Source organism: Myripristis murdjan, chromosome 24 (assembly GCF_902150065.1).
Source record: "Myripristis murdjan chromosome 24, fMyrMur1.1, whole genome shotgun sequence".
Lineage (NCBI taxonomy): Eukaryota > Metazoa > Chordata > Actinopteri > Holocentriformes > Holocentridae > Myripristis > Myripristis murdjan.
Window position 1 is genome coordinate 3,397,807 of NC_044003.1, and position 13,312 is coordinate 3,411,118.

A 13,312-nucleotide genomic window follows, 5' to 3' on the forward strand; every position below is an offset into this window, starting at 1 on the left:
ATTCCTCATGATGGGATCGGATTTGTAGTTCTCCAAACTGTTGCGCTCTATGGACCAGAATGCAATGCAGCATCATGACAGGCTGAACGTGAAAAGGAACTCTGGGAAATGTAGGAAAATTCAAACGTGTACTGTTCCACCTACCCAATGCAATCACTGGTAAAAGCGCCAGTTTTCTATATTTCTCCTGCTGGAAGTTAATTAGCGGAAAGTAAAAACGTGTCAGTATTTGAGGGGGATTTTTCCTTTAATTTGCAAAAATCAAGTCGAGAAACTTTCTCTCTCTCCAGGTCGCTTTCAAACCGGATCGCCAGCACAAAGTCTCGTCGAAGTCACAGTTTCCACAAACTCGCTGTACAGTTTTTGCTCCGTTTACCACGTGATAATACTTTGACGTACTCCGATAAAGTGCATGCATGACAGACGGTGTTGAGGACGCAGACTGCATCGCCGCTGTGGCTTCGCACGAACCCGACGCCGCAGGAAGGCCGGCTCAGGTCCAGAGCTCGGCCGCTGGCGTCGGCTCACCGGCGGCTTAGAGAGCGTGTTGATGCGTCTTTATGACGTTCACCGACGTCACCGCCGCGGTAACTCGACGGTTCCTGCTGGCTCTGGTGTTCACCATCTTTTAAACGACAATCAAAGATTTTTTAAAAACAAAAGAAATAATAAAAAAAACAAAGCGCTGCTCAGTCGTGTCGTCTCGCATCACGTCCTGTTGCGGCTCAGACAATCAGACGCATGATCGGAAAGACGTTTCCTCCTGAACGAGTGCAAAACGCCATTTCTTTTCTTTTTTTTTTTTTTGTTGAACGACGATGGATGGCGACGTTTGACCCTGTTTAAGTCCAATGGAGCCGTCAGCCTTTCCAAAAAAAAAAAAAAATCGTATCTACAAATCCGCTCGCCGTCTCGGTCGACAGTAAAAACATCAAAACATGGAAACAAAGGCGTCACTGTGCAAAGTCCAACATGACACGACCGAAGTCCTCCGCCTCGCACCCGCGTCCGATTCCTAAAACATGATTGTAGTAAAAGGTTTGTACAAAACGCAATACATTTATATTCAGTAAAAAGATCTATCAGCTCTTCGCTAGTTTTATTCATAAGAAATTGCATATACCCAAACTTTTTTTCATATAGATTGCATCCCATATCTAAACAAGTGGTTTAATATCATCATACCAATATTGCTGATAAGTTCTCCTAGTAGCTAGTCGAGGTTGATGATCAAAATAAATTCATAATGGCAGATTGTCTCCTACGTTTTTTCCTCCCGCTTCGTTCTGTGAGTGAACAGAGGAGAAGTTTCGGCGACGGTTCGGGACGTTTGAAACTAAATCTACTCTGCTGGGGGACGATGGGATCTGCACCAGTACGTTTCCGTGTCATGATGTTTGAAATCTCCTCGTGTATATATATATATAGCAACGTTTTCTTCTCCTAGTTTGAAGTTTGAACACAGACGGTAGTATTACAGACCACTGACGACGTAGCTTTCAAACATGGTTACAAAAATCGATATAATTTACATCCTGCGAAACGAGCGGCGCCCCGGCGGCCTCCCGCTGAGCGAAGCCTGCCGGGACGCCGCCGCTCCTCACATTCCCCTTAAACCCGTGACGCCCGGTTTGACCGTTTGTCCGCAAAAATCGCGTCGAAATTTAAAAAAAGGAAAAAAAAAAATGATTCAAGCTTACAGTCAATAAATACATATACACTAGAATGTGCATACATTAGCAGCTATAAACAGTACATCACATTATATTAGGTCATATGAAAATGTACAAAACGTGAATGTTTCGTTTAAAACCTTCGCCGCTGGCAGGTATTTTTCAAAGCAAGGCAACAACAAACAAAACCTAAAAAATAAACAAACAAACAAACCAAAAAAATAACAAAGATACCCATGGAGTTGAGAGCATAACAGTGGAGTAAATTAAATTAAAAAATGGTAGATTACAGCAGCAAAAAACAACCCATTCCCCTCTTTTGGACGTTTTTTGGGATTTTTTTTTTGTTTTTTTTGTCTTTTGTTGTTTTCTTTTTTGCGTTGCATGTGGTCGGTTTGGCCTCGGCTACACCTGGATGCCCTGGACGGCCTGTTTGATGTTCTCCAGCAGCGCCTTGTTCTCCGGGCTCTGGTACTGGTCCTGGTGGGTGTACATGTCTGTTAAAGTACTCACATACGTGTCAAAGTTCTGTTCATTCATTGGCTCCTGCGAGGAGAAAGAAACCCACGGAGAAAACAAAAACAAAAACAGAACAAAGCACACAGTCAGAGGGGTTAGAGGAGGCGTGCGTAGATGCATAAAGACGATTGGTGCGTTTTCTACGAGACGATGGGGGGAAAGGTTGGCGAGACAAGGGTGGGGGGGGTGGGGGGGCACTGAGGAGGAAGGAAACACCGTCAGGAAAGCATGGCCGGCCTGCACAAACTTCACTGCAACTCCCTCTGCCTCTAACAACGTCTGGCAGCGTCTAGGCTGCCGAAAATCTGGGCGATGAAACTGTAAAACCATGCAAAACCAGAGGAGGGATGGTTAGCGGTTAGCGGCTAGCGGTTAGCGGCTAGCGGAGGGTTCATGTTCAGCAGATGGAGACAAAATGAGGATGTGAAAACTAACGGATGGGTTGTGAGAGAAATATGAACACACAGATTTAGCTTTAGCTTACAAACCCGCCAGGAATAACCTGATTGTTTGGTAGAAAATATCTGTGGGCGGAGCTAAGACCTGATTTTGGCGGGATAAGTAGCGTGAGAGGAGAGGAGGAAGCTAACAGGCCTCAGACGTCGTGGCGTCATCTGTCTCTCCAGATTTCCAGATTTAAAAAAAACATAGATCATAGGTGGTGGGTTTTGAAGTTTGTATATGAAGAAAGGAAGTTTTCACACTTTTATACCTGAATATGATCTATGTAATATAAAACAAATTGCTAATGGCTAAGTGGTTAGCCACCCTGTGAGTTCATACCTCTGTTGTTCAGATCAGACATTTGTCTTTTAATGGCTCAATAAAAAACCTAAAGTGATTCTACTGATAAATTTATCAGGCAAAGACACTGACTGAACAGCCGGCTATGTGTTTAAGCTAACGTGAGTCATTGTGTTAGCTTTTAGCTTTGTGTTTGCAAAATCATGGTTTGGATTGGAAAGTGGCAACAGAGTTCAGCAGATCGTGTCCAGTTTTAGACGAGAAATGTGCTGATAAACATGTCTAAGTTTTATACACCAGTTTAATAAATCACAGACTGTGTCAGAGACGATGACAACGATCATGATGATGATGTGAAAATCCTGTTTTTTCCACACAGAGAAAATGTGGTGGATGTTTGTTTGCATTTTTTGACGTCTGAGGCCTGTTACGCAGATCATGAAGACTGGCACTTGACTGGAAAAAAACAATGTATGCTAAATTATTAAGGTTAGCTCGGTAGCCGATCTCCAAGTGAAAAAAAAAGGTCATTGTGATTTATATTGTGACATTTTGATCAGTTTGTCAGTCAGCCAGCGAGCGCTCAGTAAAACTGAGGTTCATCAAAACTGAGATTTAAGTGGGGCAGTCGGATGATTTCTGCCTCCAGAACGGCTTTACTTCCATGTAAACCTATGATCTCCTGCAGTTTAGCTGCAACTGTGACTTGAGCTAATATTTCCTATGGATTGGTACATAAATACTTGATTCATCATCAGAATTTGATTTAAATCAGTAAATGATGGGAATGTTTTTTTAACTCTTTCATAAAGCCCTTTGAGGCATTAAACTGTGATATTGGGCTTTAAATAAACTTGAACTTTGAGCTTGACTTTTCACAAGTTAGGAAATGTTGTCAGTGTTTTCTGAGTAAACCTAATGCTGAGTCATCATTTCTTAAAACAACACTGCAATGTTTTGGGCAAAATTCCCTTTTTTTTCCCCCGACCTCCCCAGACTGAGACCAGATGTTGGACACCATGTCCACCTCTGGACGTCCAGTGGTTCAGTTCCTATGGGTAGCATCTCTGAAAATAAATCCTCCAGCAGCTCTGAAGCTGTCTGAGTCACGCAGTGGATCATGTAGATTCTGGAATACGTCTCCGTGTCTGAATTTTCTTAACCACTGAACACGTTTATCCATTTTCCCCTTCTGTTTTTAATTCCCAGATGTGTATTTCAGGTCAACATGATCCACTAAATAAGACTGGCTTCAGAGCCAGGCTAACGACTCCCATAGACTTTAAGTCTTTATGCTAAGCTAACAGGAAATGCTACACACTGAACTGAACCACTGGACGTCCAGAGGTGGACATGGTGTCCACCTCTGGACCTCCAGACTCTGCTGGCCAAATGTGACACATTCTTTGATATTTATATGAACATCTGTGATTTAACGTCACTTTGACTTTTGGCAAAAAAACAAACAAGCAAAGCAATTAATGCTAAAAGACCACAAACCTCCTCAGAGAGTTTGTGTCCGGAGGAGGCCACTGACAGCGGCTAGCTTCATTATTATCGTTCATTATGAACCAGTCAGTCGCCCTGCAGTACAAAGCAACACACATGGCAGGACAGCACAGGGGCGGGGGGGCGGGGGGTTCGGGGGGGATGACAGTGCAGAAGAGAAGGATAATTGGATAAAGGATAAATGGATCTCTTACTCTGGGAGGCATCTGCAAACAGCAGTTATGCTTTACTGGAGCCTCTTTCTGTGGCAGCGGTCTCTACAGGAGAGTGTACAGAGAAGTCTATTAGCCCGCTGGACGCTCGGCTTCATGAACCACACCGGAAAAAAACACCACGTCCGCCTCAGCAAGGCCTTCCAGCCGCCGCTCCGACACGCTGCGCGGCAAAGACTTTGCCCCTCAAATCTGACGCTTTCTACTCGCCGCAGACGTCAGAAAGATCCAACTGTGATTAGAAAAATGCGGGTAATGCTGCAAGACTTGGATTCTGCGGGATCTGGACACTCATAATGGAGTTTGTCCATAGTGCCGGGAAGTTCGAGGACAAAAATGGAAAATTGGGTCAAAACTTGAATTGCTGCAGCCAAAACATCGTGGACTGTCTGTTTATTTTGCCAAACTGACATCAGGTCTGTCTTTCATCCCAGAACAGAGATGAAGAGTTGACCGGGAAAATCGGAAAATCGGAAATCAGCAGCACTTTGGATTTTAGTGTGCACTTGGATCGAGTTTTTAAATCTCACGGTAAAATAATCCGCCAGTTGAGGCGAGGAAATTTCACCTGTTTCCAGCACAAATCGACCTGTATTTTTAAAATTTATTTCCAGGGATTATCTTGAAACCAGCCTGGGGAGATCGGCCTTGTTTCAAGAGGCTGCACTGGAAACGAGCGGCGTAATCTCACTCCGCCGGCGTGCTGTCGCTTGTTTGGAGCCACAGGGCCAAAGATTGGACGAGATGGGACTACTTGTTGAGGCGGACGTTTATTTTATTTTTTTTTACAGTGTCATATGAAGTGGTCCCGCACATGAGTGGCAGCAGGAAGGAGGACAGGAAGCCATATTCAGTGGCAGAGAGTCCAGTTATCAGGCAACTCTGGTTCAAACTCTGGATTAGATTATCCAATTAACCCCAGTCTTCTTTCTACACAAGAGCCGTGACTGAACCAAGACAACATGACGCCAAAAACAGCCATGAGGATTTTACTCCAACTGAAACCAAAACGGCCAGGGGGGCGCTCGGCCGTCTGGATGTGAAACTCTGTGAGGCGTTGGAAGCACAGAAGCACATGGACTGCTGGGAAAAAACAGGTGGCAAACAGAAAGAAGCAGATGAGGAAACCTGCGTGTGGCTACCCAGTTAATCTGCACGGGATTACAAACACCTAGCAGCAGAGCAGCGCGAGCTAGTCTCAGTTCAGTTCACTTCAACTCTTCATTTGGTTGAAAATAAAGCAGCAACACATCAAACATGGACAAAATACATCAGTTCATAACAACAGACATGGAGGCAGAACCTACAGTGCAAAAAAAAAAGTCATTCAAATCTTATTTTTCTTCAACCGAGGTCAAATAATCTGCCAGAGGGACGAGATAATCCCACTTGTTTCCAACACTAATTGAATCTTCATATGTCTTTTTTCAATCCTAGTGGCTGATATGATTTATTCTGCCTGGTTTTAACACATTTATCCTCGTTCCCAAACTGTAATGGAAACAGTGGGATTATTTATGGAATATTCTGGTGGGATTATAATGTGGTTATGAAAGTTATATTATGCTTTAGGACCAAAAGTGGTTGTATTTTATTTTATTTACTGATTTATTTATTGTCTTGCGAACGTTTCTCAGGGGCGGAGCTGCTCTGGAGGCAGGAATAATCTGATTGGTTGAGTTAAATTTCAGTGGGCGGAGCAAAACTGGGCATTTTTCTCAGCACAAGCTAGCTAACTGAGACACATGACTGGAAAAGAAGCTACTCTGGTCAGATTATAATATGAAATATAAGCAGCTGTGATTTTTTTTTTTAGCATTATTGTTATTTTTTGATCATAAAATTCCTGATGCAGGAACTTCATTCCGGCTAGTTTGAACTTGGACAGTCGGCTAGGCTAACTCGCTAATGAGGCTAACACAGTGTAGCTTGTCTGGTGTTTGTGTTTGCAGCGTTCGAGCGTTTGGCTTGTCTTCGTCACTTAAAGTCAACCAATCTGATTATTTCTGCCTCCACAGGAATTATTATAGGACTGTGGCCACGTCCACACAGAGACTTTAGTTGTTGTTTTTTTTTTTTGTTTTTTTTTGGAAAACGCAACTTTTTCTGGATGTTTCAACCTTTTGTCCACATGAAAATGTTGTTTTTAGTCACAGAAAACTCAACTCTTTTGCTTTGGACCGGCGTGTGGAAACCCGACCCGAGCCCGTGGGAACCCGCCGGGTTGGGACGGGTCCTGGCAAAAATTCCTAAATTATGTTCGGGTTCAGGTCACGTTGGTGTTATTTCAGTGAAACTCTAGTGTGAAATAAATTAAAATGATGTGCCTGCTGTCTGTTCTAGGGAACTTCCTGGAGTTTACGTGACGCCACTGAAGGCAACACGTCGGCTGGTTCAGGTGGTAAGTGTGACCTGGTGATGGAGGACGAATTAAATCTCAGGTAAGTTAAAGGTGCATTTCCAAAAACCTGCGTCTGCACTGCAAAAAGTCCAAATCTTACCAAGATTATTTGTCTTATTTCAAGTAAAAATGTCTTATTTCTAGTCAAAATATTTCATTACACTTAAAATAAGTCATTTTCAGCTCAGAAATAACTTGTCTTTAGACAATTTTCACTTGTTTCAAGTGAAAATTTACTTAAAACAAGAAACAAATTTTGCCAATGAAACAAGCAAATTTTTACTTGTTCACTTGTGTCACTAGTAAAAATTTGCTTGTTCCATTGGCAAAATTTGTTTCTTGTTTCAAGCTAATAAATTTCAAGCTAACCCACTTGTTTCAAGTAGATTTTCACTTGAAACAAGTGAAAATTGTCTAAAGACAAGTAATTTCTGGGCTGATCATGACTTATTTTAAGTGCAATGAGATATTTTGACTAGAAATAAGACATTTTTACTTGAAATAAGACAAATAATCTTGGTAAGATTTGGACTTTTGCAGTGTGTGTGTGGCCTCAAACTACAACCTTTGAGTTTCACTGACTGGCTGCTGTAAAGAGGCAGATCTGTGTTCGCCTCGGCTTTCTTCTCCTGCGTGCCTGTAAACCTGCGGTGCGGTGCGGCGGCGCCACGCCCCCTGCTGGCGGCGCAGACTCTGCTCTTACCATGTGCGGCAGCTGGATGTTGGCTAAGCTGTTGATGAGCGACTGGCTGAGGTTGGCCAGCTCGTGCAGCAGTGAGTCGTTCTGCTGCTCGATCACCTTGTTCTCCTCCTCGATGGACTTGAGGTTCGTCTCCATGGTGGTGATCTGGAGCAGAACATCAACACGGCGTCAGCGGCTCCTCCTGACCCGCTGAACGCTCAGCACTTTCATCAGAACGCTTTAAAACACACGAGTCTGGGCAAAGAGCCGCCTCGCAAGGACCGGCCCGAAATTCACAAGCTACTAGTAAAAAGTTAATCTGAGAAAAACAAAAAACAAAAACAAACGGGAAAATGATCTGAAATTAAGCAACAAAAAAAGAAAAAGGAAAATAATCTGAAAAGTGTGGAAAAGCAAATAACCTGAAATTAACTAAAAAAATGAGAAAAAAAATGACCTGAAAATTCATGGAAAAAAAGAAAAAAACAACAACCAAAAACAAACAAGAAAACGACGTGAAAATTTGCACAAACAATTCCTGTAAAATAATTTTACATATATAATTATAACAGCAAAATATATAATTAGAACAGTTATAAACATAATGATTGAATTTTTTCTTTCTCTTTTTTTCCAGGTCATTTTCTTGTGTGTGTGTGTGTGTGTGTGTGTGTGTGTGTGTGTTTGTCTTTTTTATTGCTTAATTTCAGGTCATTTTCTTGAAATCTTTTCCTAATTTCTTGCAAATCTTCAGGTCATTTCTTGCTCAGCTGTTCATTGCCTTTTTTTTTTTAATTTTCTTGGTGATAACGGGTCAGCCAGGCGTCTCTAGTTGGAGGTGGGAACAGTTCTGACATCAGTTTTCGGGGTGGACGCCAGTTTTCATTTTGCAGATTTAAAAAAAAAAGTTCAAATTAAGAGCAGAAACAGAAAACAAACATTTTTCAAAAATCAAAAAACAAGAATTAGCTATTTGTTGCACTGGCGCGCGCGCACACACACGCGCACACACACGCACACACACACGCAACTCACCTGTGTCCTCAGTTTGATCATGTCTGATTCCACTTGATTGTTGGACTCGTTCAAATCTTTGATTTCTTCGTCGAGCTGCTTGATTTCTTCATCGTTTTCGATGCCTGGAGGGAAAACACACACACACACACACACACACACACACACACACACACACACACACGGTGACGTTTCACCCAAATAGAGAACAACACACACACACACACACACACACACACACACTGTAAAAAATGTCCACCTCCACAAGTCGACCTCTGTCCGTTTGAGACCGAGGAGTGAGGATCACGAGGCAGAACCAAGCGAGTCTCTGCACGGGGATCCAGAGAAACACTGGCTCTTAAAGTGTTCTTCAAAACGCTCTGTGGTTCTCCAGAGAACCATCAGCAGCTGAAGAACCTCTTTATTTAGGGGGTGGTTCTCCACACACTTTCTGTGGTTCTTTAAGGTACTAAAGGTTCTTCATGTTCATCAGGAAACAGTGAAAAATGCCACGACGTCACAGCTGACATTTTTAATAGCTCGTCTGGAGCCCAATGAAGCGCTGCTCATTTCACCGTGTTCGTACAGGAACGATAAAGGCTTTTTATTCTGTTCTGTTCTAAACCATCAGTGAGTCAGGCTGACGATAAGAACCATGTGGTCCAGAAGGTTCTCTGACAGAAATTTGTTTGTTCACTTCTGCAAACTTTTTCAGACTTTTTCACGCTTGTACCTTTGCTCGCTCTTTGCTTGATTGTCAGCATCTCCACGCCGCTCATCCTCGCCTTCTTCATGGCCGAGGTGGCACGAGGACACCCGGAGAGACTGGAGCCACACACACACACACACACACACACACACAGTGAGAAAACACACTCCATAGCCTTGTCTGTGGTTCAGTCACACAAAATGCAAACTGAAAACCTTAAGTCCCCATGATGTGACCTCACATGATCTCCACTTCCTGTCAAACAGTGACATCATCCTGCTCTAGAGGCTGTAAATTAAAATTTCAACCAATAAAACCTTCACAAATCTGTAAACATCCTCTCTCATCCACCTGTCAAAATAAAAGTTTATCTCCCAAACTGAGATCCTGTGAAAGCCAGTGATACTTTGCTTGTGAAAAACAGGAATTATCTCTGCTTGTTCGGTCATTTATTGACAGGAAAATAAGATTTTATGACTCTGTAAGATCTGAAATGACTCCCTCTGCATTTGTGGCGGTGTAGCAGGAAGCCCCGCCCACCTGCGGTGCGTCAGGAAGCTGCCGCTGACGTGTCCTGATCCGTCGCAGCCCGGCGTCGGACACGTCATGCCGTCCGTCTTCCCCGACTTCCAGACGAACTGCGAGCCGTTGACGTAGCCGTCCTTCTGCCGCTTGGCCGCCAGCGGGCAGCCGGACGCACTGCGGTGCGACGCGTACTTCCCCGTCACATGACCCTGTCCGTCACAGCCCGGGACCGGACACCTGCGAGGAAGAGGGAGAGGAGGAGGGGGAGGAAGAGGAGGAGGAGGAGGAAGAGGAAGAGGAAGACGAGGAGGAAGAGGAAGAGGAGGAGGAGGAGGAGGAGGAGGAGGAGGAGGAAGAGGAAGAGGAGGAGGAGGAGGAAGAGGAGGAGGAAGAGGAGGAGGAAGATGAGGAGGAGGAGGAGGAGGAGGAGGAAGAGGAAGAGGAGGAGGAAGATGAGGAGGAGGAAGATGAGGAAGAGGAGGAGGAGGAGGAAGAGGAAGAGGAAGATGAGGAGGAGGAGGGGGAAGAGGAGGAGGAAGATGAGGAGGAGGAGGAGGAGGAGGAAGAGGAAGAGGAGGAGGAAGATGAGGAGGAGGAAGATGAGGAAGAGGAGGAGGAGGAGGAAGAGGAAGAGGAAGATGAGGAGGAGGGGGAAGAGGAAGACGAGGAGGAAGAGGAAGATGAGGAGGAGGAGGAGGAAGAGAAAGAGGAAGACGAGGAAGAGGAGGAGGAGGAAGAGGAAGATGAGGAGGAGGAGGAGGAAGAGGAAGAGGAGGAGGAAGATGAGGAGGAGGAGGAGGAGGAAGAGGAAGAGGAGGAGGAAGATGAGAAGGAGGAGGAGGAGGAGGAGGAGGAGGAACAGGAAGAGGAGGAGGAGGAGGAAGAGGAGGAGGAAGATGAGGAAGAGGAAGAGGAGGAGGAGGAGGAATAGCAAGAGGAAGAGGAAGATGAGGAGGAGGAGGGGGAAGAGGAAGACGAGGAGGAGGAGGAGGAAGAGGAAGAGAGGAGGAAGAGGAAGACGAGGAGGAGGAAGAGGAGGAGGAGGTGATGTCATACGGCTGTACTGGAGGAATGGAGCTGTTGGGAAAACGGCTGTGAGGAGCTGATGGAGTCGCCTTAACTCTGTGGAATACACCTTTAAATTCAGACTCTGATCATTTGATTTCTCTGATCAGTCTGATTGATCTAGTGTTCAGATCGTGTCAGTTTGCTGTATCAATGAAATTCTCAGACGCCGATTCATACGGATTCATACGGCGCAAATACACGTATGACATGAGTTTCACATGTTCGCACGTTTCACGCTGCAGAAATTTGCGCCATTTGCGTTGCCTGCCGTGTCTTTGAGTCTTATTCATTCATTCATTCATCTTCTAAACCGCTTATCCTCACTAGGGTCGCGGGGGGGTTGCTGGAGCCAATCCCAGCGCTCATTCACACACACAGTCATACCTAGGGGCAATTTAGCTTCTCCAATTCACCTGCATGTCTTTGGACGGTGGGAGGAAACCCACGCAGACACGGGGAGAACATGCAAACTCCACACAGAAAGGACCTTGGGTGGGAATCAAACCCAGGACCTTCTCACTGCGAGGCGACAGTGCTAACCACTGCACCACCGTGCCGCCCGTTTGAGTCTTATTATTTTAGGAATGATGCATGACTGATATTTTTTAAGAAATCTCACGTTCCCCCTGCAGAGCTCCAATGAACCTCTGAACTAACCGTCAGTTCTCCGGTGTTCCTCTCTGACGGAAGAGATTTTGGACACAACGGTAAATCAAAATGCGAACCCCTAAAACGACAACACGCCGAAACCCGGACGCCTCGGCTCGGTCCAAACTCCCTGAAACCTTGTGGAGACAAAAACCTCCGGGGCGTCTGCTGATGCTGTTTGTGTTTTTGCCAACTTCACATGAGCGTTATGAGAATGTGGCTGAACCCTGCGGCAGATGTGGACAGCCATCCGTGAGCAGAGACTCAGAGGTGAACCCGCGGCCTTGTGGGACACCTTGAGAGGCGGGGGGCGGCGGGGGGAGTCGGAGGGGTTACGACTGGCTGCCCCCCCGCCCCCCCGCCCCTTGGCCCAGAGGCCACGGCGGTCTGCTGATGATGATGAGCAGGATAAGCGGCGGCGGTGCAGATAGAGCCTCCTGTGCCTCCCGACGCCCTTCACACTGACATTTGGGCTGATTAGAATGAGGCGAGCGTATGCCGGCTGCTCCCCCGGCGCCGCGCAGGTTAAACTTAATTATGATTGCAATGTTAATGATGATGGTAGATGGAGTCGGCGAAGCGCACAGGAGCAGAGGTGGCAGCAACAGCTGGGCCCGGGCCGACGCCGCCGCTGAACTTTAGATTATTCACAAGGTCGTGTTGGCTTAACGTTAGCGCGCCGCCTCGACAAATGTCAGCCGCGCAACGGTGGTAACCTTTCCCTGACTTCGCCTGCTGGGAGCGGGAGGTGAGGAGGAGGACTGACCGGCGCCTCCCCTCCCTCATAAAGTTAGAAAGGTCACCATACATCCACCGCACGTCCGCCGCTCGTCCGTCAGCAGCAAATGAGCGTCTGCACAGTTTCCCTTCCTTATGCTCGTAAAAAAAAAATCTTAATCTTATAGGAAGTCTGCAAATGAGAATGAGATAATCCCACGTTTCCAATCCGGTTTACTCTTTGTTTGAAGAATATTCTCATCTTTGACAAGTTGGTTAGATTTGGAAACAGGTGGGATTAGCCCAATCAGCTGACAGATTTTTTTTTTTTTACCTTGTTTGAAGAAAAATAAGATTTGAGCCATGAAGATGAGAATCATCTTGTCTATTTCAAACAACCTTGATCTTGATTTGTATGTTTTGAATGATTGAGTGATTTTAATGTTCTTAGGGTTCTTTACTGCACTTATTATTTACTACTTATTTATGTACAAATGTATTGTTGTGTCTGTCTGTACGTGGTGTCTTATTTTACTGCTGGCTGTACAACCAATTGCCCCCCGAGGACAATAAAGACTACCTTGACCTTGACCTTGACCTTGAGTCCTTATATATCCAATCCAGAGGTCGGAGGTGAATTTACTAAGTTCTTTATGATTTTGATTTAATGAATTACATTTTTTTACTTTGTATGTTTGCCTTGAGAGAGGAAGACTCTGCACACTGCTCCTGCCCGGCATCAAGTCAGTCCAGAGTATTTTAAAATACTAAATCAGTACTAAATACTCGTGACGGAGGTGCAGGGACTGAAGTGTCAGCAGTGTGACGGATCCTCTTTCTCAAGACCGACGTGACGCTGTAGGGAGCTGGACGTGCCAAATGTGTCCTCTG

The 13,312-nt window shown here is 45.2% G+C and overlaps 1 protein-coding gene across 1 annotated transcript in view; it reads right to left on the minus strand.

The window, feature by feature from the left end:
- Positions 1 to 784: 784 nt before the first annotated feature.
- Positions 785 to 13,312, minus strand: part of myt1la (myelin transcription factor 1-like, a) — an 80,153-nt gene continuing 67,625 nt past the window's right edge. Inside the window, exons 21-26 of the mRNA XM_030047179.1 lie at positions 10,004 to 10,225; positions 9,488 to 9,579; positions 8,776 to 8,879; positions 7,762 to 7,905; positions 4,640 to 4,702; positions 785 to 2,219 (exon numbers count right to left, since the gene is read on the minus strand). Of these exons, the coding sequence (XP_029903039.1) occupies positions 2,079 to 2,219; positions 4,640 to 4,702; positions 7,762 to 7,905; positions 8,776 to 8,879; positions 9,488 to 9,579; positions 10,004 to 10,225 (766 nt within the window). The 3' untranslated portion in view covers positions 785 to 2,078. The remainder of the gene's footprint in view (positions 2,220 to 4,639; positions 4,703 to 7,761; positions 7,906 to 8,775; positions 8,880 to 9,487; positions 9,580 to 10,003; positions 10,226 to 13,312) is intronic.